At 39.9% G+C, this 25,828-nt stretch overlaps 1 protein-coding gene across 1 annotated transcript in view; it reads left to right on the forward strand.

Moving 5' to 3' along the window:
- Window positions 1-25,828, forward strand: part of piezo1 (piezo type mechanosensitive ion channel component 1 (Er blood group)) — a 147,170-nt gene that overhangs the window by 111,284 nt on the left and 10,058 nt on the right. The window contains exons 37-48 of the mRNA XM_079864979.1: window positions 171-429; window positions 2,400-2,588; window positions 4,563-4,875; window positions 9,457-9,580; window positions 10,510-10,657; window positions 11,759-11,973; window positions 13,089-13,247; window positions 14,211-14,358; window positions 15,293-15,481; window positions 15,562-15,654; window positions 24,392-24,564; window positions 25,410-25,532. Coding sequence (XP_079721105.1) covers window positions 171-429; window positions 2,400-2,588; window positions 4,563-4,875; window positions 9,457-9,580; window positions 10,510-10,657; window positions 11,759-11,973; window positions 13,089-13,247; window positions 14,211-14,358; window positions 15,293-15,481; window positions 15,562-15,654; window positions 24,392-24,564; window positions 25,410-25,532 — 2,133 coding nt within the window. The remainder of the gene's footprint in view (window positions 1-170; window positions 430-2,399; window positions 2,589-4,562; window positions 4,876-9,456; window positions 9,581-10,509; window positions 10,658-11,758; window positions 11,974-13,088; window positions 13,248-14,210; window positions 14,359-15,292; window positions 15,482-15,561; window positions 15,655-24,391; window positions 24,565-25,409; window positions 25,533-25,828) is intronic.

Raw genomic sequence — 25,828 nt, forward strand, 5'->3', positions numbered from 1 at the left:
ACGACGACGTCACTTCCTGTCGGCCACCGTAACTTCTGTTGGGTGCAGTTCACAACCTCACCACTAGATGCCGCTAAAAATTAAACAGTACACCTTTAAAAGGTACTAAATAGGCTTAATTTTCTTCATGTAAAATGACTAATGTCTTGTCTCTGTATTCTCTGCTTCAGGCCCTTCAGTGTTGAGGAGTTGATACAGTCTCGTGAGTTTTACTCGACTCAGAACCGACTGCTGAAGCTGGTGTTCGCGCTCTATAATGTTCTGGCGGCTCACTCCGAGCTGGTGTGTTATTTCATCATCGTGCTCAATAACCTGGTGACGGCCTCGGTCGTGTCGCTGGTTCTGCCGGTTCTGGTGTTCCTGTGGGCAATGCTGTCGGTGCCACGACCTTCCAAGAGGTTCTGGATGACGGCCATCGTCTACACTGAGGTGGGAGAACACGCACGACATTTCTAAAACCAGTAAAGCCAGTATAAGTAGTATACTTATATAAAAATTTATATATATTTTTTTTTTTACACGGATAGGAAAAAAAAAAAACTTTTATTTTTATTTTTACATTTTTAGATTATTTTTGTTTTAATTAAATGTTTTGGTAACACTTCATAAAAAGGTTCATTAGTTAACTACCTTAGTTAACATGAACTAAGAATGAACAATACTTAAACAGCATTAATTCATCGCACAACATTTCTAAAACTGGCTTGGTGATTTAATGCTTCAGATAATAAAAAAATAAACTTTTTTCCCCATTTTATTATTGCGATACTCAGAGATATGATAAAAGGTTAACAAAAAATGTAATGTTGATTAAAATGCTAAATTTGATATTACATTGTGTGTGTAAATGAATATTCTTGGACTTGGTGCTGAAACCCAAAGCACAGGACAATAGAGACACCAGAATAACAATATTCATGATTCTGAAGCTGAAAATACAGAATTATTTTAGACGAATATGCTTGCACTCTTTCACTGACTAGATTTATTTAATATAATGTAGGCACTTTATACTGGTAACAAGACATTAGGCATTATCAGGACCCACAAATATTCCCCCATTGCATTATTATACATTATATTCAACAGTATATAGTAGTTTAATGTAGAACTGGCACTAAAACTCAGTGTCTTCTCACACAGTAATTTTTATTGTGAGTGAACTATCCACAATACATATTGTTGCATTTTTGTATTGCGACACAATATATTATTACACCACTAATATTTAATGCTTTTTTTACGTTTTATTTTATATGGCATATGGTAAACACAAAAAGTAAACATTTGTACAGTTCATTAAACCTTTAGACTAAATCTTATTTTATTATTTTAAATCGTAAATTATTTTAAAATTGATTTAGATATTTTTTTTTTTTTTTTTTTTAGTTTATACATTTTAATATCTACTTTTTATTTTATTTCTAAAAAAAAGTTTGCATACGTGTTTTTTGTTGACTGTCATATTGTCAGACATATTGGATGCAATTTAGTGCAGATGCTGATATTTATATTGACACAAAGCAAGATGAAATATGTAAACCAATAAGATTTTTATAAGAGTATAGCAGATACTGACATACGATTCATGTAAAAATCAGACACCACTCTATATCTGCCAGTAATATGTCTTAGTACGATGATATTGAAATGCTCAGTTTTATGATCAAAACATAAAATGCAATGCAATACAATGATTGAGAGATGAATAAACCTTCCTCAAAAACCTGATGATCATATTTGAGACTCAATGAAAATAATATATAGATAATCAAGTAAACCTGAGTTGATGCTTTATCTTGAAATATTACTAACAATATAAAAGCTAAAAATTTCAAAGCTGAAAGACACGTGAAGCGCAAGCTGAAGGAGGACGTTTGTACAATCACTGTATACTAAAAGACTTTTACTTGCTAAAAAAGTCTAAACTATCAATCAGACGACAGAAGGCATAAAGTGCGAGATAGTTTTGATCATGTTTATCATGTTTCACATTCTTTTTGTGACGAGAAAACACCCCTACAGCTTCTGCCAGTGAACATCAGTGTTTTACTGTATATAAGAAGTGTTATTTTAACATCAGTGTAAACCACGGGGTTCAGGGGTTCAGGTTATCCTACATTAGGGCTATTTAACAACACAAACTGAATAATCAAATGTAAAAATAAAACACTGCTTAGTTTTCACTGTATGAATTAAATATATCCTGATTCTTATTAAAGCTACAAAAGTTATTCAGCCGAGAGCAGCGAGTGATTTTCTCTCCGTCTTTTGTTCATGACTCCAGTTATTGATACGCATATCACGATATATATACATTTGCGATATTTCGATAATGTCTATATATTGTGCAGCCCTGATAACTGAAGTGTGTGTGTGGCCTGATGTGTTTCCCACAGGTCATGGTGGTGGTCAAATACCTGTTTCAGTTCGGCTTCTTCCCGTGGAATAGTGAGTATGAGCTGAAGCTGAACGAGGACAAGCCCTTCTTCCCTCCACGGATCCTCGGCCTGGAGAAAACCGACAACTACATCCATTACGATCTGCTTCAGCTTCTGGCGCTCTTCTTTCACCGCTCACTTCTCCAGGTACTCACACTCGCCTGCTAAACTAGCCAAACGCTCACGGCGTTTAGCTACGTTGAATAAACTGGGGTTCTTTTTGCGCAAAAAGTATTCTCATCGCTTGATGAACTTAAGGTTGAGCCGCTGTAGTCATTCGGACTATTTTAACGATGCCTTTACTAACTTTCTGGGCCGGCAAGTTTCAATCAACAAATTAAACTCACTCATACTGTCATAAATTACTAAAACGTCATTCGAATTTGACAAATAATACATTTTATGCAACAATGCAGGGGAAACTGCAGCAGTGCTAAACTCGCATCATAAAATTACAACACCCGAACTATACTACTGTGCAAAAGTCTTAGGCATGTTAAAAGAACTGCGGGAACGTCTCCGAGACGCTTGAAGAAACCTTCCTGCAAAGCTCCCTGAAAAACTATGCGCAAGTGTACCTGGACAAAAGCCGCTTTAAACGCAAAGGGTCGTTACACCATATATTGATTTGAATTAGTTAATAGAAGTTAAATCATAAATAAATTCAATTTGTGATTTTAATTTTGAAAGCATTCTCCCTTTACAGCATTTTAACACAAGTGCCAGTGCTTTTCCCAGTCCTGTAGCTTTGCAGGAAGGTTTCTTCAAGCGTCTCGGAGACGTTCCCGCAGTTCTTCTGGATTTAGTCTGTCTCAGTTTCTTCTGTTTCTTCATGTAATCACAGACGGACTCGATGATGGTGAGATCAGATCAGACCGGCTGTTGTCAGACTCCTTGTGCAGACACAAATCTCACTGGATTATTACAATTAATGGCAAAAAGAATGTTTGGAAATGTGAACTGATATTTCCTACTGACACACTACAGCAAAAGATATAAATAACTGACTTAAAACCATTTTTTTTGGGGGGGGGGGGGGTATTAACATGCCTAAGACTTGCACAGTACTGTTTAAATGTGTGAATAAAACTCACTGAGACTGTCGACAGTTTCTTTTCCATGCATCATTTTATTATATCCATGTGTGTGTTTACAGTCAAACCATATAAAACAGTGAAATCGCCCTCGAACTCTTCTCACCTGCACTCGAGGCGGTGACGTGAGCTCCACTGAAAGTCTTCTTTCCTATTGGTTGGCACTCGCGAAAATCGCTTCTCATTTGCATAAAGTTAAAATTAAGCCCCATTCACACTAAAAGCGACAAAGCAACACGATACCATTCATTTCAATGGGGAGCGGACGATTTCCTGGCGACACGCGCGACTTTGGGGAGCGACAACCAATAGGAGTGAAGTCAGTGGAGTGCACGTGATCCGTCACTCTTCAGTGCCGAGTCCGACCGAGGCTAGTTGAATGAGAAGCTCATTTTAGCAGTCAGAAACGGTCCTATAATGTATGATGGGTCTCTGTGTGCATACAGTGGTACTCGTCATGCTGACTCGAGACTGAATGGTTTTGTGAACCCAGATAGACCGGCATTTGCCCGTTTGCTGCAGTTAAATAGCCGCGATAGCAAAGAGCACTCGCTGTTTCTCGTTCATCTTTAATATTATGCATCTTATGTACTAATTTCATTTATATTTAGACTTTTCCTTACAAAACATTTGTTTGTAGCAGCAAAAAAATGGATTTGTTGTCTACAACATGGAGTAACATCCGTGAATGTCACTCTCAACATTACTAGGCAACCAGTAATGGGAACGCCTACTAGCGACCTCATCGCAAGCCACTGGCGACATGCAGCGACAAAGTCGCTTGTAGTGTGAACGCAGCTTTACGGAAATTTTGTCGCGTCTCGCGCCGCTTGACACGCCCATATTCTGTCGCCAACGGTCACTGTCGCTCATGTCGCCGGAAGTCGCCAGCGCTCCTTTGAAATGAATGGGATCGTGTCGCTGCGTGTCGCTGGCGGTGTGAACGGGGCGGTGTGAACGGGGCTTTAGGTAGTTAACTAATGAACCTTACTGTAAAGTTTCCCATTTTTGTCTTTGCGTCTCTCAGCGTTATGGTCTCTGGGACCAAGAGGGCCCTCTGGAAGAGAAGAGCAAGAGCAAGAATGAACGAGATGAGAAAGTCTTTCAACTCTCGGATGAAGAGGAGCCCGACACGGAGGTTATGTCAACGACACCGTCCGCAGAATCACCGGCCGATGCTGAGATACACACCGCCCCGGACCCCGACACACACACACACACCACAGAAACACTCGACCCGGACCCCGACACACACACTGAAACACTCGAGACCACGAAGGAGGAGGGAAAGAAGAAGAGTCGCTTCCTTCGCTTCCGCAAGAAAAAATCCTCTGAAATAGGTGTGTTGAAAAAATGGTTTATATTTGGTGTTGGGAATCGAAAGTCAATGCTTTACTCTGGAATCGGATACGGAAGCTTGTTTCCGGCACAGAATTAAACATTTTAAAAGATAATTGCTACTTTTTTGTGAAAAAAAGCTAAAGCCTGCTCAAAAACTAGCTTAATGTCGCTAGATGATGTAATGCAATATACAATATAATATATAGCTGAATGTCCAATAAAGCTGTTCTCATTTGCATACTTTCTGTCAGATAATGGAACGAGTGTGATATAGTGATGGACTACATGTTAACCAGCAGTCGCTAGATTTGTTGCAACCACTTTTTGAAAGATTTTTTATTTTTTTTCACTAAATGGGTCTAAACAAGTCGTTAATATAACGACAGTCACTATTGGCAACACTGTGCTTTAATAAAGTTTTAAATTTGTATTAGTTAGGCTAGTATTTTTTGCTGTGGTATTTTTGTTCATTGTTTGGAAGCTTGTATCCGCCACAAAATAAGACATTTTAAAAGATAATTGCGACTTTTTATCTCACAATTGCGAGTTTACATCTCGCAATTCTGACTTTATTTCTCAGAATTGCGTGATATAAAGTCAGAATTGCGTGATATAAAGTCAGAATTGTGTGAAATAGTCAGAATTGTGTGAAATAAAGTCAGAATTCTGACTTTATATCACGCAATTCTGACTTTATAACACATAATTGCGAGTTTATATCTCACAATTCTGACATCTTTTCTCAGAATTGTGAGATATAAACTCAGAATTGTGAGATATAAAGTCCAATTCTAAGGAAAAAAAGACGGACTTTTTTTTTTTTTTTACCTCAGAATAGTTTATATCTCACAATTCTTTATAACTTTATAACATGCAATTGCGACTTTATTTCACGCAATTCTGACTTTATATCAGGCAATTCTGACTTTATATCACGCAATTGTGACTTTATTTCACGCAATTCTGACTTCATATCTCGCAATTCTGACTTTATATCACGCAATTGCGACTTTATTTCACGCAATTCTGACTTTATATCACGCAATTGCGACTTTATATCTCGAAATTGCGACTTTATTTCACGCAATTCTGACTTTATATCTCGCAATTCTGACTTTATATCTCGCAATTGCGACTTTATATCACGCAATTGTGACTATTTCACGCAATTCTGACTTCATATCTCGCAATTCTGACTTTATATCACGCAATTGTGACTTTATTTCACGCAATTCTGACTTTATATCTCGCAATTCTGACTTTATATCTCACAATTGCGACTTTATATCACGCAATTCTGACTTTTTCACGCAATTCTGACTTCATATCTCGCAATTCTGACTTTATATCTCGCAATTGCGACTTTATATCACGCAATTGTGACTTTATTTCACGCAATTCTGACTTCATATCTCGCAATTCTGACTTTATATCACGCAATTGCGACTTTATTTCACGCAATTCTGACTTTATATCACGCAATTGCGACTTTATATCTCGAAATTGCGACTTTATTTCACGTAATTCTGACTTTATATCTCGCAATTCTGACTTTATATCTCGCAAATTGCGACTTTAAATCACGCAATTGTGACTTTATTTCACGCAATTCTGACTTCATATCTCGCAATTCTGACTTTATATCACGCAATTGCGACTTTATTTCACGCAATTCTGACTTTATATCACGCAATTGCGACTTTATATCTCGAAATTGCGACTTTATTTCACGCATTTCTGACTTTATATCTGGCAATTGCGACTTTATATCACGCAATTGTGACTTTATTTCACGCAATTCTGACTTCATATCTCGCAATTCTGACTTTATATCACGCAATTGCGACTTTATTTCACGCAATTCTGACTTTATATCACGCAATTGCGACTTTATATCTCGCAATTGCGACTTTATATCACGCAATTGTGACTTTATTTCACGCAATTCTGACTTCATATCTCGCAATTCTGACTTTATATCACGCAATTGCTCCTTTATTTCACGCAATTCTGACTTTATATCTCGCAATTCTGACTTTATATCTCACAATTGCGACTTTATATCACGCAATTGTGACTTTATTTCACGCAATTCTGACTTCATATCTCGCAATTCTGACTTTATATCTCGCAATTGCGACTTTATATCACGCAATTGTGACTTTATTTCACGCAATTCTGACTTCATATCTCGCAATTCTGACATTATATCTCGCAATTCTGACTTTATATCTCGCAATTCTGACATTATATCTCGCAATTCTGACTTTATATCACGCAATTCTGACTTTATAACACATAATTGCGAGTTTATATCTCACAATTCTGACATCTTTTCTCAGAATTGTGAGATATAAACTCAGAATTGTGAGATATAAAGTTCAATTCTAAGGAAAAAAAGACGGACTTTTTTTTTTTTACCTCAGAATAGTTTATATCTCACAATTCTTTATAACTTTATAACATGCAATTGCGACTTTATTTCACGCAATTCTGACTTTATATCTTGCAATTCTGACTTTATATCACGCAATTGTGACTTTATTTCACGCAATTCTGACTTCATATCTCGCAATTCTGACTTTATATCACGCAATTGCGACTTTATTTCACGCAATTCTGACTTTATATCACGCAATTGCGACTTTATATCTCGAAATTGCGACTTTATTTCACGCAATTCTGACTTTATATCTCGCAATTCTGACTTTATATCACGCAATTGCGACTTTATTTCACGCAATTCTGACTTTATATCACGCAATTGTGACTTTATTTCACGCAATTCTGACTTCATATCTCGCAATTCTGACTTTATATCACGCAATTGCGACTTTATTTCACGCAATTCTGACTTTATATCACGCAATTGCGACTTTATATCTCGAAATTGCGACTTTATTTCACGCAATTCTGACTTTATATCTCGCAATTCTGACTTTATATCTCGCAATTGCGACTTTATATCACACAATTGTGACTTTATTTCACGCAATTCTGACTTCATATCTCGCAATTCTGACTTTATATCACGCAATTGCGACTTTATATCTCGAAATTGCGACTTTATTTCACGCAATTCTGACTTTATATCTCGCAATTGCGACTTTATTTCACGCAATTCTGACTTTATATCTCGCAATTCTGACTTTATTTCACGCAATTCTGACTTCATATCTCGCAATTCTGACTTTATATCTCGCAATTCTGACTTTATATCACGCAATTGCGACTTTATTTCACGCAATTCTGACTTTATATCACGCAATTGTGACTTTATTTCACGCAATTCTGACTTCATATCTCGCAATTCTGACTTTATATCACGCAATTGCGACTTTATATCTCGAAATTGCGACTTTATTTCACGCAATTCTGACTTTATATCTCGCAATTGTGACTTTATTTCACGCAATTCTGACTTCATATCTCGCAATTCTGACTTTATATCACGCAATTGCGACTTTATTTCACGCAATTCTGACTTTATATCTCGCAATTCTGACTTTATATCTCGCAATTGCGACTTTATATCACGCAATTGTGACTTTATTTCACGCAATTCTGACTAAATATCTCGCAATTCTGACTTTATATCACGCAATTGCGACTTTATTTCACGCAATTCTGACTTTATATCACGCAATTGCGACTTTATATCTCGAAATTGCGACTTTATTTCACGCAATTCTGACTTTATATCTCGCAATTCTGACTTTATATCTCGCAATTGCGACTTTATATCACGCAATTGTGACTTTATTTCACGCAATTCTGACTTCATATCTCGCAATTCTGACTTTATATCTCGCAATTGCGACTTTATTTCACGCAATTCTGACTTTATATCTCGCAATTCTGACTTTATATCACGCAATTGCTCCTTTATTTCACGCAATTCTGACTTTATATCACGCAATTGCGACTTTATTTCACGCAATTCTGACTTTATAACACGCAATTGTGACTTTATTTCACGCAATTCTGACTTTATATCACGCAATTCTGACTTTATATCACGCAATTCTGACTTTATATCACGCAATTGCGACTTTATTTCACGCAATTGTGACTTTATTTCACGCAATTCTGACTTTATATCACGCAATTCTGACTTTATATCACGCAATTGCGACTTTATTTCACGCAATTCTGACTTTATATCTCCCAATTGCGACTTATTTTCTCAGAATTGCGACTTTATATCTCGCAATTGCGACTTTATTTCTCAGAATTGCGACTTTATTTCTCACAATTCTGACTTCATATCTCGCAATTGTGAGAAAAAAAGTCAGAATTGTGAGATAAAAAGTCGCAATTATTATTATTTATTTATTATTCAGTGGCGGAAACAAGCTTCCATATTATTGTATCCAGCTACAACAAAATGTTTGCAAAAAGACAAAAATTAATATGTTTGATTCAATTTTTTTTTTTTTACTGTAATGGAAACTGGGTATCGATAAGCAGAATCGGAATTGCTAAAATCAACCCTATTGATATATGATTAATACCTTAATGAAGTCTATAATATTGTTCTGAGCCTGATCTGTGTGTTGTTTTGAACAATCCTGTCACAGACACTAAACAGAAAGAACCCAAGAAGAAGAAGAAGAAGAAGTCGAAGACGAAGCACGGCGAGGACACCAGTAAAAAACTCCTGAGTGCCGTTGAAGGAAAACTCAAAGGCCTTTTCTTGTCCATGTAAGAATCATGTTGCTTTTCTCTCAACCCGTCAGGAAAGAGCCGATCACAGTAGAGGCGGTTTGTTGTTGGCCAGCTAGAGGCAGAAATTAACATTTCCATTAAGAGACAATATTATCCTCCTCAAATAGATTTTTTTTTTCTTCTTTTTGGCATTGAATTGGCAAAAAAAAAAAAAAAATTCTTTTCTAAAGGCAATTACTAGTGATGGGAGATTTTGAAACTCTTTGTGAAGCTTCGAAACCTTTGTGATTCATGTTTCGAACCTGTGATTCGGGACGCGTATCATGTCGTGATTTCAGTGAAATGAGGCTTCGTTACGTCATCACTGCTTAGAAACTTTAGAAATGTCAGTGTTTCGCCACTAGAGGGCGATGATCTCCGTGAACACATGAACCAGTGTCTAGTCATGATATTTACCTGATCTCGGATCAGTCTTATACATTTGTAAGCATTGAATGACACATTTGTATGATAAGGCAAAGCAAGGCAAGGCAAGTTTATTTATATAGTACATTTCATACACTTTGGCAATTCAAAGTGCTTTACATAGAAAGGAATAAAAATAGTTATAGTTAAAAGTCTCTTACTGGTCTGATTTACCAAACTCTCCATAAAACTAACAAAACAAGCACTACAATATAATAAAATAACACGCATTATAGAGACACTTATATTTAGCACTATTATAATTTGTATGATTTAATTTCATTTAAAAGATTAAACCCTTAATGAAATATTTGCAATTGTTTTTTTCCACTGTTTAAAAACTATATATATTCTGAATACTGATAAACTGATGATCGTAGTTGATATATAACATGCAGAGTCATGATCCAGTTGAATATAATGTCTCTGCTGATTCTCAGGTCTTATCTCGTTGTGAAATGTCATATTTACGCTGTGACCGTCATTCTTGTGTCACGCAGAGTGAAGAACGTGTACAAGCCGAGCTCTAGATTCTTCCAGAACATCTTGCACGCGGAGTATCAGACGGCCGCCGATGTGTACGCGCTCATGTTCCTCACTGATGTGGTGGACTTCATCATCGTCATCTTCGGTTTCTGGGCTTTCGGAGTGAGTACAATATCCCTAATCAAACAATCCTAAAGGAATGCCTACAGGATTTGCATTTTGAAATGGCATCATTTAGTATTCTCAATATGTGACCCTGGACCACAAAACCAGTCAAAAGGGTAATTTTTTTAAAAATTGAGATTTATACATCATCTATATGAAATCTGAATAAATACGCTTTCCATTGATGTATGGTTTGTTATGATAGGACAATATTTGGCTGAGATATGACTATTGTAAATCTGGAATCTGAGGGTGCAAAAAAATCAAAACATTGAGAAAATCTCCTTTAAAGTTCTACATTTATGTTGGTGATTGTGCTGCATTCACTCACAGAAATACATGTTTGATATATTTACAGTAGGAAATTTACTAAATATCTTCATGGAACATGATCTTTACTTAATATCCTAATGATTTTTGGCATAAAAGAAAAATTTATCATTTTTACCCATACCACAGATATACCTGTGCATCATGTGACTGGTTTTGTGATCCAGGGTCACATATGAGTGTAGACAACAAAAATGCTAAATGCAAATACTATAATCAAGGGTGCACATAAGTTTTCCATCTGGATCTCATGAGAGCACGTGCAGTGACAGACTTGTGATGATTTGACAAGTGCAAATACTGTATGACATCGACTGTGTAAAGTGTGCACTGCAAAAAATGCTTTTCTTACTCAGTATTTTTGTCTTGTTTCCAGTCCAAGTATCAAAAAATTCTTAAATCAAGATGCATTTGCTAGATGAGTAAAATGGCATAAGATATAATGTCCTGTTTTCGGTGGGAATTAATCAAAATTAAGTGAGTTGATGCTTTAAAAAAGCAAAATTATCTGCTAATGGGGTCAGAAAAATAATATTAATTCAAACCAGAACAAGATTATTTTTCTGACCCCACTGGCAGATAATTTTGTGTCTTGCGCAAAAACTCACTTAATTTGTATTTATTTCCTCAGAAAACAAGACTTTTTACTACTATAGTAAATGCATCTTGATTTAAGAAGTGTTTGATATATGGACTGGAAACAAGACTAAAATACTGAGTAGGAAAGTGTTTCCTGCAGTGTGAATATGAATGTTTGCTCTGTCGCAGAAACACTCGGCGGCTGCGGATATCGCCTCGTCTCTGTCCGAGGATCAGGTCCCCGAGGCGTTCCTCGTCATGCTCCTCATCCAGTTCAGCACCATGATCATCGATCGGGCCATCTACCTGCGGAAGAGCATCCTGGGAAAGCTCATCTTCCAGGTGATCCTGGTTTTCGGGATCCACCTGTGGATGTTCTTCATCCTCCCCGCTGTCACCGAGAGGTAAGCCAGGCTTGTGTTCGAGTGTATCATCCCACAGACAGCATGAGGACTGCACAATATAATAATCGAAATTATGAACTAAAGTCGAAGAGAAAATCACTCGCTGCTCTCGGCTTTTGTAGCTTTAATAAGAATCAGGATATATTTAATTCATACAGTGAAAACTAAGCTGTGTTTTATTTTTACATTTGATTATTCAGTTTGTGTTGTTAAATAACCCTAATGTAGGATAACCTGAACCCCGTGGTTTACACTGATGTTAAAATAACACTTCTTATATACAGTAAAACACTGATGTTCACTGTCAGAAGCTGTAGGGATGTTTTCCCGTCACAAAAAGAATGTGAAACACGTATGTAGGTTATATCATTTTAAATATATTTTAAAGATAGTTTAAGTTTATTTTACATACTTTAAGCATTATCGCATATATCAAATATCGCATTATTTAATGAGTTATCACATTTTTCTTCAATATCGTGCAGCATCACAGTGTCGGCTCAGATCTGGGCCGTGTTTAATCCGGATCTGGACCGACACTGTGATGCTCTCTGGGATAAGATGAGAGGATATACATACAGTCAAATCAACATTTACTCAGACACCTTCAACATTTCTCACATTATCACAGTTTATTCGCTATAATTTAGAAAATGGTAATAAAATATGACAAGAATCAGTTGATATTTGACTGGTTTTGTCCGTCCTTCTGTTAGACTGTCTCACACATGAATTGTTGAATATCTGTCAGATGTTAAATTTAACTACACTATTAGATAATACCAGTTTAGCTCAACCAATCACCAAGCAATGCTTCATTTTGTTCAGTCTGTGTGTAAAAAGAGCATTAGCAATTAAAGAAAAAACACTTCAGCAAAACATGATCAGCTCAAAGTGTCTGAATAATTTTTAGTCCCAAATGTGTATAAATGTCACTGGTAGTCGCTGTATGAAGAGTATTTGGGTATAATATGTCACAGTTTACTTTATTTTGCTCTCCTCACTTACATAAATGAACTATAGTGTCCTGCACACACTAGTGAAATATATAATAAATGACATCTGGTGTCTGAATAATTATTGGTTTGACTGTGTGGCTTCCTTTATCTTCACAGGATGTTCAATCATAACTCAGTGGCCCAGCTCTGGTATTTCTTCAAGTGCATCTACTTCACGCTGTCGGCGTATCAGATCCGGTGTGGATATCCGTCGCGAATCCTTGGAAACTTCCTCACCAAGAAGTTCAATCATCTCAACCTCTTCCTCTTCCAAGGGTAGGCATTTATTAAGCTTCATTTTTCAAATATCCTCAATTCTTAACCCTCTGGTGCTCTTTGGTCAAATTTTTTTACAATATATATATTTTTTTTTGGGGGAATTTTTCCTTCATTGGAATGGTACGAAACTTGGTAAACTTTGGCACTTGCTGTGTGAAGAAACAAAAAAAATCATGGACATGATTCGAACAGGTTTAATGGTCCTGTAAACAATAGTCACTTGTGCTCCTCTCGGTCAAACACGAGCGCATTGGAAATGAACGAGAGACGAGTTTCCTCTAGTGGAAGCGTTTGGTACTGCAGCCGAACAACATCTCACTGAAAACTCATTTACTCAGATATCAACCTCAACTTTAGAAGACGACTCGTTTAGATTTATGGCTTTGGTTTTCTCACAGTTTTAGAGTAAAACATGTTTTTGAAAATATATATTTCATATAAAAATTGAAAATAGTATTTTTGCACATTTTTCATAACAATAAACTTAAAATTCTGTAACTTTTTTTAAGTTCACTTTTTAATACTTTTTTCACTTCAGCAATAATCTGCCAAGTGTCGTCTTTGAAAAGAGATCAAACTTCAGTCTGTCGCTCTGAAGCATTCAAGATTTACCACAGTTTAAGCTGGAAATGTAATTTTCAGGTCTATGCTCAAAAAGTGAATAAACGATTATAAATACAGCGTAAATATAATTTAGTACCATAAAATCCCCTAAAAATACAAAATATTAAATAAAAAACATTATCAAACTTAAATATAGTACATAATTTCATTGAGCGATACACGAAGAGCACCAGAGGGTTAAAAGGACACACTGTCAGAAACATAGTGTCGGCCCAGATTCGGCTCACGTCCGGGCCGTGTGGAATCATGTGTACCGGATGTGGGCCGGATGTGGGCCGACACTATGTTTCTGTCTGTGTAAGATGAGAGTGAAATGAATTACCCATGTTTCCTCAGGTTCCGGCTGGTGCCGTTTTTAGTTGAGCTTCGGGCCGTGATGGACTGGGTTTGGACCGACACCACACTGTCTCTCTCCAACTGGATGTGTGTCGAGGACATCTACGCTAACATCTTCATCATCAAGTGCAGCCGTGAAACTGAAAAGGTAGCAGGTCCTGTTTAGCATGCGCAAAAATAATCTTTTATTATACCTCAAATATTGGATCAGTCCATCAGATAAACTTTCCACATATAGGAGACACTTCATGTCCCATAACTACTGACTATATAGATGTGTTTGATTAACTATTATATAACACACAATTAACTTAGCATCAAATATCAGTATTTTGTATTATATTTTTAATTTTTAATTATCATGAATGTAAAATGTAAAAGTCCTGTTACTACTATTTATATATATATCAGTTTTAGACTATTATTATTTTTGTTTTGAAAAAAAATAAATAAAGAAATTAATACTTTTATTCAGCAAGGATGCATTAAATGGATTGAAAAAGTGACAGTAAAGACATTTATAATGTTACAAAAGATTATATTTCAGATAAATGCTGCTCTTTTGAACTTTCTATTCATCAAAGAATCCTGAAAAAAACCTTGATGATAATAATCATAAATGTTTCTTGAGCATCAAATCCTCATATTAGAGTGATTTCTGAAGGATCATGTGACTCTGAAGACTGGAGTAATGATGCTGAACATTCAGCTTTGATCACAGGAATAAATTACACTTTAATATATATTCACATAGAAAACAGTTATTTTAAATATTTCATAATATTATTGCTTTTGCTGTACATTCAAATAAATGCAGCCTTGGTGAGCAGAAGAGACTCCAATCTAAAACAAAATTGCCCAAATGAGGCTTTTAAACTGTATTCAGACGTGTCCCGCATTTTGGAAACAATGGCAAATCTCAGTTTATATAACATCTTATTTTTGAGTACCTGAGCCTTCTTTTGTGCCTTATTCATCTAAAGAGTTGAATCTTCGTCATTTGATTCTAATGTGTAAAAATAATAATGTATAATATGTATAATAATCTCATTTGTTCATGATTTCTGGGCTTCTCTCTGCAGAAATATCCGCAGCCCAAAGGACAAAAGAAGAAGAAGATCGTGAAGTACGGGATGGGCGGCATCATCATCCTCTTCCTCATCTGCATCATCTGGTTCCCGCTACTCTTCATCTCATTGGTTAAATCTGTAGTGGGCGTGGTCAACCATCCCGTTGATGTCACCGTCACGGTCAAGCTCGGAGGTTATGAGGTGAAACACCACTGGAATATTTCTGTAATGCTTTAGTACTGTGAGATCTGAGGTCTGAGATCTGATTGTTTCTCCCGCAGCCTTTATTCACGATGAGTGTCCAGCAACAGTCCATCCAGCCGTTCACCGAGCGCGAATACGATCGCCTCAGCAGTCAGTTCGGGAAAAATGCTGTAAGTGCTCATCAATATCTCTCATTCACACTGTAACACTGGCATATTAGATTGTACCAGAGAATGTCTAATAAGGGGAGAACTTCCACTCTCAGTAACTTCCGGCTTCTGAACTGGTTGCAGTTCCACTCTGGCTCCACATGAGGGCGCTCACAGGACGAGTGCAGGATGAATGGAGGTCTATGGCGCTATACCCCTCAAAATCCACTTTTCTCAGGATATAATGTTTTGTCTAGTAATTTGAATGTTGTATTCGAAAGGAGATGCAAAGAAATTACACATTGCTGGGTGTTAGATTTTTTAGAGTCACTTATTTGCTTTAAAAAGTCTTTTAAAGTGTCAATGACGTCATACACATCGTACGACCAGAGATACTGCTTTACGGCAATCCTTCAGTCGCTTTGGTGCTCTCAGCTCTGCACTTTCATTTCTCTCGAGGCATCGACAACACAGCTGACACAGGTAAACACACAACACAGCCGACACAGGTAAACACACAACACAGCCGACACAGGTAAACACACAACACAGCTGACACAGGGAAACACACAACACAGCTGACACAGGGAAACACACAACACAGCCGACACAGGCAAACACACAACACAGCTGACACAGGGAAACACACAACACAGCTGACACAGGTAAACACACAACACAGCTGACACAGGGAAACACACAACACAGCTGACACAGGGAAACACACGACACAGCTGACACAGGGAAACACACAACACAGCTGACACAGGGAAACACACGACACAGCTGACACAGGTAAACACACAACACAGCTGACACAGGGAAACACACAACACAGCTGACACAGGGAAACACACGACACAGCTGACACAGGTAAACACAACACAGCTGACACAGGGAAACACACAACACAGCTGACACAGGTAAACACACAACACAGCTGACACAGGCAAACACACAACACAGCTGACACAGGTAAACACACAACACAGCTGACACAGGTAAACACACAACACAGCTGACACAGGTAAACACACAACACAGCTGACACAGGGAAACACACAACACAGCTGACACAGGGAAACACACGACACAGCTGACACAGGTAAACACAACACAGCTGACACAGGGAAACACACAACACAGCTGACACAGGGAAATACACAACACAGCTGACACAGGGAAACACACAACACAGCTGACACAGGCAAACACACAACACAGCTGACACAGGTAAACACACAACACAGCTGACACAGGCAAACACACAACACAGCTGACACAGGCAAACACACGACACAGCTGACACAGGGAAACACACAACACAGCTGACACAGGGAAACACACGACACAGCTGACACAGGTAAACACACAACACAGCTGACACAGGCAAACACAACACAGCCGACACAGGCAAACACACAACACAGCTGACACAGGCAAACACAACACAGCCGACACAGGCAAACACACAACACAGCTGACACAGGTAAACACAACACAGCCGACACAGGCAAACACACAACACAGCTGACACAGGCAAACACACAACACAGCTGACACAGGCAAACACACAACACAGCTGACACAGGTAAACACAACACAGCCGACACAGGCAAACACACAACACAGCCGACACAGGCAAACACACAACACAGCCGACACAGGCAAACACACAACACAGCCGACACAGGCAAACACACAACACAGCCGACACAGGCAAACACACAACACAGCTGACACAGGCAAACACACAACACAGCTGACACAGGGAAACACACAACACAGCTGACACAGGGAAACACACAACACAGCTGACACAGGGAAACACACAACACAGCTGACACAGGGAAACACACGACACAGCTGACACAGGTAAACACACGACACAGCTGACACAGGCAAACACACGACACAGCTGACACAGGTAAACACACGACACAGCTGACACAGGCAAACACACGACACAGCTGACACAGGCAAACACACAACACAGCTGACACAGGGAAACACACAACACAGCTGACACAGGGAAACACACAACACAGCTGACACAGGCAAACACACAACACAGCTGACACAGGGAAACACACAACACAGCTGACACAGGGAAACACACAACACAGCTGACACAGGGAAACACACAACACAGCTGACACAGGCAAACACACAACACAGCCGACACAGGCAAACACACGACACAGCTGACACAGGCAAACACACGACACAGCTGACACAGGGAAACACACGACACAGCTGACACAGGGAAACACACAACACAGCTGACACAGGGAAACACACAACACAGCTGACACAGGGAAACACACAACACAGCTGACACAGGGAAACACACAACACAGCTGACACAGGGAAACACACAACACAGCTGACACAGGGAAACACACAACACAGCTGACACAGGCAAACACACAACACAGCCGACACAGGGAAACACACGACACAGCTGACACAGGCAAACACACGACACAGCTGACACAGGGAAACACACAACACAGCTGACACAGGTAAACACAACACAGCTGACACAGGGAAACACACAACACAGCTGACACAGGTAAACACAACACAGCTGACACAGGGAAACACAACACAGCTGACACAGGGAAACACACGACACAGCCGACACAGGGAAACACACAACACAGCTGACACAGGGAAACACACAACACAGCTGACACAGGCAAACACACGACACAGCTGACACAGGGAAACACACAACACAGCTGACACAGGGAAACACACAACACAGCTGACACAGGGAAACACACAACACAGCTGACACAGGCAAACACACAACACAGCCGACACAGGGAAACACACGACACAGCTGACACAGGCAAACACACGACACAGCTGACACAGGGAAACACACAACACAGCTGACACAGGCAAACACACAACACAGCCGACACAGGGAAACACACGACACAGCTGACACAGGCAAACACACGACACAGCTGACACAGGGAAACACACAACACAGCTGACACAGGTAAACACAACACAGCTGACACAGGGAAACACACAACACAGCTGACACAGGTAAACACAACACAGCTGACACAGGGAAACACAACACAGCTGACACAGGGAAACACACGACACAGCCGACACAGGGAAACACACAACACAGCTGACACAGGGAAACACACAACACAGCTGACACAGGCAAACACACGACACAGCCGACACAGGCAAACACACAACACAGCTGACACAGGGAAACACACAACACAGCTGACACAGGCAAACACACGACACAGCTGACACAGGGAAACACACAACACAGCTGACACAGGTAAACACAACACAGCTGACACAGGGAAACACAACACAGCTGACACAGGGAAACACACAACACAGCTGACACAGGTAAACACAACACAGCTGACACAGGGAAACACACAACACAGCTGACACAGGTAAACACAACACAGCTGACACAGGGAAACACAACACAGCTGACACAGGGAAACACACGACACAGCCGACACAGGGAAACACACAACACAGCTGACACAGGGAAACACACAACACAGCCGACACAGGGAAACACACAACACAGCTGACACAGGGAAACACACAACACAGCTGACACAGGGAAACACACAACACAGCTGACACAGGCAAACACACAACACAGCCGACACAGGGAAACACACGACACAGCTGACACAGGCAAACACACGACACAGCTGACACAGGGAAACACACAACACAGCCGACACAGGGAAACACACGACACAGCTGACACAGGCAAACACACGACACAGCTGACACAGGGAAACACACAACACAGCTGACACAGGGAAACACACAACACAGCTGACACAGGCAAACACACGACACAGCTGACACAGGGAAACACACAACACAGCTGACACAGGGAAACACACAACACAGCTGACACAGGGAAACACACAACACAGCTGACACAGGGAAACACACAACACAGCTGACACAGGGAAACACACAACACAGCTGACACAGGGAAACACACAACACAGCTGACACAGGCAAACACACAACACAGCCGACACAGGGAAACACACGACACAGCTGACACAGGCAAACACACGACACAGCTGACACAGGGAAACACACAACACAGCTGACACAGGTAAACACAACACAGCTGACACAGGGAAACACACAACACAGCTGACACAGGTAAACACAACACAGCTGACACAGGGAAACACAACACAGCTGACACAGGGAAACACACGACACAGCCGACACAGGGAAACACACAACACAGCTGACACAGGGAAACACACAACACAGCTGACACAGGGACACACACGACACAGCTGACACAGGGAAACACACAACACAGCTGACACAGGCAAACACACAACACAGCTGACACAGGCAAACACACAACACAGCTGACACAGGGAAACACACGACACAGCTGACACAGGTAAACACACGACACAGCCGACACAGGCAAACACACAACACAGCCGACACAGGGAAACACACGACACAGCTGACACAGGCAAACACACGACACAGCCGACACAGGGAAACACACGACACAGCCGACACAGGCAAACACACGACACAGCCGACACAGGTAAACACACAACACAGCTGACACAGGTAAACACACAACACAGCTGACACAGGCAAACACACAACACAGCTGACACAGGGAAACACACGACACAGCTGACACAGGTAAACACACGACACAGCTGACACAGGCAAACACACGACACAGCTGACACAGGGAAACACACGACACAGCTGACACAGGTAAACACACAACACAGCTGACACAGGTAAACACACAACACAGCCGACACAGGGAAACACACGACACAGCCGACACAGGGAAACACACAACACAGCTGACACAGGTAAACACACAACACAGCTGACACAGGGAAACACACAACACAGCTGACACAGGCAAACACACAACACAGCCGACACAGGCAAACACACAACACAGCCGACACAGGCAAACACACGACACAGCCGACACAGGCAAACACACGACACAGCCGACACAGGTAAACACACAACACCGCTGACACAGGTAAACACACAACACAGCTGACACAGGGAAACACACAACACAGCTGACACAGGTAAACACACAACACAGCTGACACAGGGAACCACACAACACAGCTGACACAGGGAAACACACAACACAGCTGACACAGGGAAACACACAACACAGCTGACACAGGGAAACACACAACACAGCTGACACAGGGAAACACACAACACAGCTGACACAGGGAAACACACAACACAGCTAACACAGGGACACACACAACACAGCTGACACACAGCTGACACACAACACAGCTGACACAGGGAAACACACAACACAGCTGACACAGGGAAACACACAACACAGCTAACACAGGGACACACACAACACAGCTGACACACAGCTGACACACAACACAGCTGACACAGGGAAACACACAACACAGCTGACACAGGGAAACACACAACACAGCTGACACAGGTAAACACAACACAGCTGACACAGGTAAACACAACACAGCTGACAGGGAAACACACAACACAGCTGACACAGGGAAACACACAACACAGCCGACACAGGCAAACACACAACACAGCCGACACAGGCAAACACACAACACAGCCGACACAGGGAAACACACAACACAGCCGACACAGATAAACACACAACACAGCCGACACAGGTAAACACACAACACAGCTGACACAGGTAAACACACAACACACCTGACACAGGCAAACACACAACACAGCTGACACAGGTAAACACACAACACAGCTGACACAGGTAAACACACAACACAGCTGACACAGGTAAACACAACACAGCTGACAGGTAAACACACAACACAGCTGACACAGGTAAACACACAACACAGCTGACACAGGCAAACACACAACACAGCTGACACAGGCAAACACACGACACAGCTGACACAGGGAAACACACAACACAGCTGACACAGGCAAACACACAACACAGCTGACACAGGGAAACACACAACACAGCTGACACAGGGAAACACACAACACAGCTGACACAGGGAAACACACAACACAGCTGACACAGGGAAACACACAACACAGCTGACACAGGGAAACACACAACACAGCTGACACAGGGAAACACACAACACAGCTGACACAGATAAACACACAACACAGCTGACACAGGTAAACACACAACACAGCTGACACAGGCAAATACACAACACAGCTGACACAGGCAAACACACAACACAGCTGACACAGGTAAACACACAACACAGCTGACACAGGTAAACACACAACACAGCTGACACAGGTAAACACAACACACCTGACACAGGGAAACACACAACACACCTGACACAGGGAAACACACAACACAGCTGACACAGGGAAACACACAACACAGCTGACACAGGGAAACACACAACACAGCTGACACAGGGAAACACACAACACACCTGACACAGGGAAACACACAACACACCTGACACAGGCAAACACACAACACAGCTGACACAGGGAAACACACAACACAGCTGACACAGGGAAACACACAAAACGCACATCTGACATGTTATGGGCAACAACAACTCAACCTGTAAGAAATGGAAAGGACATAAGTACTCGTTCATTCAACTTTCGACCTATAACCCATGTTGAACTTGCAAAACCTACAATCAAATCTGAGATTTCTCAACGGCAATCGGGTGGAAGAGACACATTTAGCCGTCTAGCCCCATAGACTCCCATTCATTCTGCACTCATGGGCGATCGCCCCCAGTGGAGCTCTGGTGGAACTACAACCAAAATTCGGTACAATAGGACTTAATAGGGAGTGGCCAGGCTCTCCGTAGACGGGCTCTGGTTATAGTCAGGAAAAATCTTTCTTTTTTTCTTTTTTTTTAAATCGAACAGTTTGTTGAACAATCAGTTTAGGAAAAAATCTGTAAGTGCACGTCAATATTTATTAGATAATAGTCAGGAGAAATCTTTTTATATATATATATATATATATATATATATATATATATATATTTTTTTTTTTTTTTATAAGTCAAACATTTAGACAAAAAAAAGTTTGCATGTGGATTTCTGTTGAGTATTATATTTGATACATCAGGCTTTATCATATAGTCTCATAAGGAGGGGAAAAACAGCTCACCTTTATTCAAACTGAGCAAAAATATGCAATTTGCTGCAGATGCTGATATTTATAGGGACAAAAGATGAAATTCTGATGCTTGTAATGTAAATCAATGAGGTCTTAATAACAGTATAGCAGATACTGACATAAGATCATATAAATATATGATCGCCGTCACTCTATATCTGCTAATAATGTCTCAGTAAGATGATATTTAAATGGTTAATTATGTGATCAAAGCTCTGTAGTTAGTCTAGCACAGCAAGTTTTTTTAGTTTGTTGTTTTAAATCAGAAAAAAAACATAGAATAGTATAGAATAGAAAAGGTACAGTAAGTGCTAGTATTAATTGGTCAGGTGCTGATGAAAGAGTGTAATACAAAGAGCTGAAGCACCGATCACAAAACCATATGTAGTGGAATGTTAAAAACAGAAAGTCTCATGACGTGTTTTTTAAAAGTTGAACTTCTTTTACCTTTTCATGGCTCTCTAAACATGCGGCTCTCTGTTTCACTGGTCAAACGCGTCCGTCTAGCGCATGTTTGCTTAGAAAACACTGGAAAATCTGTGAGAACAGCTGTTGCTTTTGACGTAACCTAAAACTGGATAGGCTAACACAAACATTACAACAACGACTCTTTTATCATCATCATCATCATCTCGTGTGCCACTGATAAGGTTGCTTGACGTTCACATAAATTTTAATTGCATTCGAATATGGATTTTTATTTATAATTCGACAAATAATCGAAATTCGAATTTTATTTTAGCAGCCCAATCATCCACAACCTCAAATTAGAGGATTCTATGTAAAATGATTTAGAGAGCATGGAAGTTGAAAGAGAAAATTCAATGGATGAAAATTGCTAAAACAACTTTTACTAAATGCAAATCTGAACAAATGATAAATAAATTCTGTGACCAGAGAAACATAGGCTATCGTGTATCATATACAAGGTTTAAAACATTTAAAATCCTCCTGTAGTCAATCATTTTATGCCTTAAAACTCATCTTTGATCACCAAAATGACATATTTAAGTGTTTTTTCCTTGAAAAATCTTCATGCCTTAAAATAGCCTGAATGTAACTCGACACCCTTGCCTCATTATAGTATACTATGAATATGCAAATGAGTCCTGCCTCCACTCACTCACTCAGCTCAGAGATCCACTGGTTGACAATCACACGTTGATCTGATTGGTTACAAGGTAGTTTGTGACGTCAGAAACACCAGCGATTTCAAAGCGTGTTTTTGAGACTGTCTTTGGTTCACTGCAGTTTTAAGGAGGAAATACTCAGCAATGGTGTCGACTTATGAATTTACACAGGGTTTGTCTTAAAGCAGATTAAAAACACCACATAGACATATAAACAACTTTTAAAGCTGGATTTACACCACAGGGAGACTTTAAATAGACATATCAAATAGTAGAAAATGCGTATGATTCAGTATTTTACTTGATAGCTATTTGTTTCCGCTAGATTTAACAGTGAAATGTGTCCACTTGATATTCCTCTCACCAAAGCTCTGATTTCTGAGAGACGCAGCTTTGATTTGATAACGGTGGGGTTTAATGTGTCCGTCCACAGGTGGCCATGCAGTTCATCACCCTGTACAGTTACGAGGACATCGTGACGGCCCAGATCGAGGGCAGCTCGGGGTCGGTGTGGCAGATCAGTCCTCCCAGCCGAGGCGAGCTCATCAAGGAGCTGCTCGACAGCCCCGGGGACATGACGCTCCGGCTCGACTGGATCTTACAGCGGTCAGTGTCACGGAGAGAGAGAGCTTTAACCTCTGGGGCTCTTCGTGTGTCGGTCAAAAATTACAGATTGTTTTTTTTTTATGAAATTGTTGTACTATATTTTAGTTTGATTCATGTTTTTAATATTTTGCATTTTTAGTTGATTTTTTTATACTAAATTATATTTACGCTGTATTTATAATCCATTTATTAACTTTTTGAGCATAGACCTGAAAATTACATTTCCAGCTTAAACTGTGGTAAATCTTGAACGCTTTAGAGCGACAGACTGAAGTTTGATCTCTTTTCAGAGACGACACTCGGCAGATTATTGCTGAAGTGAAAAAAGTGAACTTAAAAAAAGTTACAGAACTGTACGTGTATTGTTATGAAATATGCACAAAAATACTATTTTCAATTTTTATATGAAATATATATTTTCAAAAACATGTTTTACTCTAAAACTGTGAGAAAACCAAAGCCATAAATCTGAACAAGTTGTGTTCCACATTTGAGGTTGATATCTCAGTAAATGATCTTTCAGTGAGATGTTGTTCGGCTGCAGTACCAAACGCTTCCACTAGAGGAAACTCGTCTCCTGTTTATTTCCAATGCGCTCGTGTTTGACCGAGAGGAGCACAAGTGACTATTTTTTCAGGACCATTTAACCTGTTTGAATCATGTCCATGATTTTTTTTGTGTTCACATATCAAGTGCCAAAACCTTTACCAAGTTTCGTACAATTCCGATGAAGAATAATTCTAAAAAAACAAAACGTAACATTTTTCAGTCAAAAATGAGCGAAGAGCACCAGCTTCTGGTGGAGCCCTGGACGTCATGCTCATTATGTGTCTTGTGTCTGAAAGGGACCTTGGGAAGGGCGGGACAGTGGAACACACGTTCGACCGGCACTCCATCAGTTTGGCGAAGGAGAACCCGGTTAGAGCCGACCTGGCCTCGCTTCTGATGGGGAGCCAGAAGAAACCGGTGTAAGTTTGATCATCCTAGAGACACTTCTCATGGCACAAATCACAATATACTCTCCCACAATTCATGACATGTAATTTACTAGAGGTTCTGACAAAATGTTAATAAATATTTAATTAATTTGACTTAAAAAAAAAGTTGTGTGAATAATTCAATGACTCACTCATAAATACATCACTAGTTTCATGGTGAATGAATCAGCGCTTTTGAACGAATCTCTTGAATTAATGATTCAATGACAAATACACTTTTTTTAACAGTCTCTTGTCGCCACCTACTGGTGTCACGATGTAATTAA

The sequence above is a fragment of the Squalius cephalus genome, assembly GCF_949319135.1.
Source record: "Squalius cephalus genome assembly, chromosome: 3".
Classification (NCBI taxonomy): Eukaryota; Metazoa; Chordata; class Actinopteri; order Cypriniformes; family Leuciscidae; genus Squalius; species Squalius cephalus.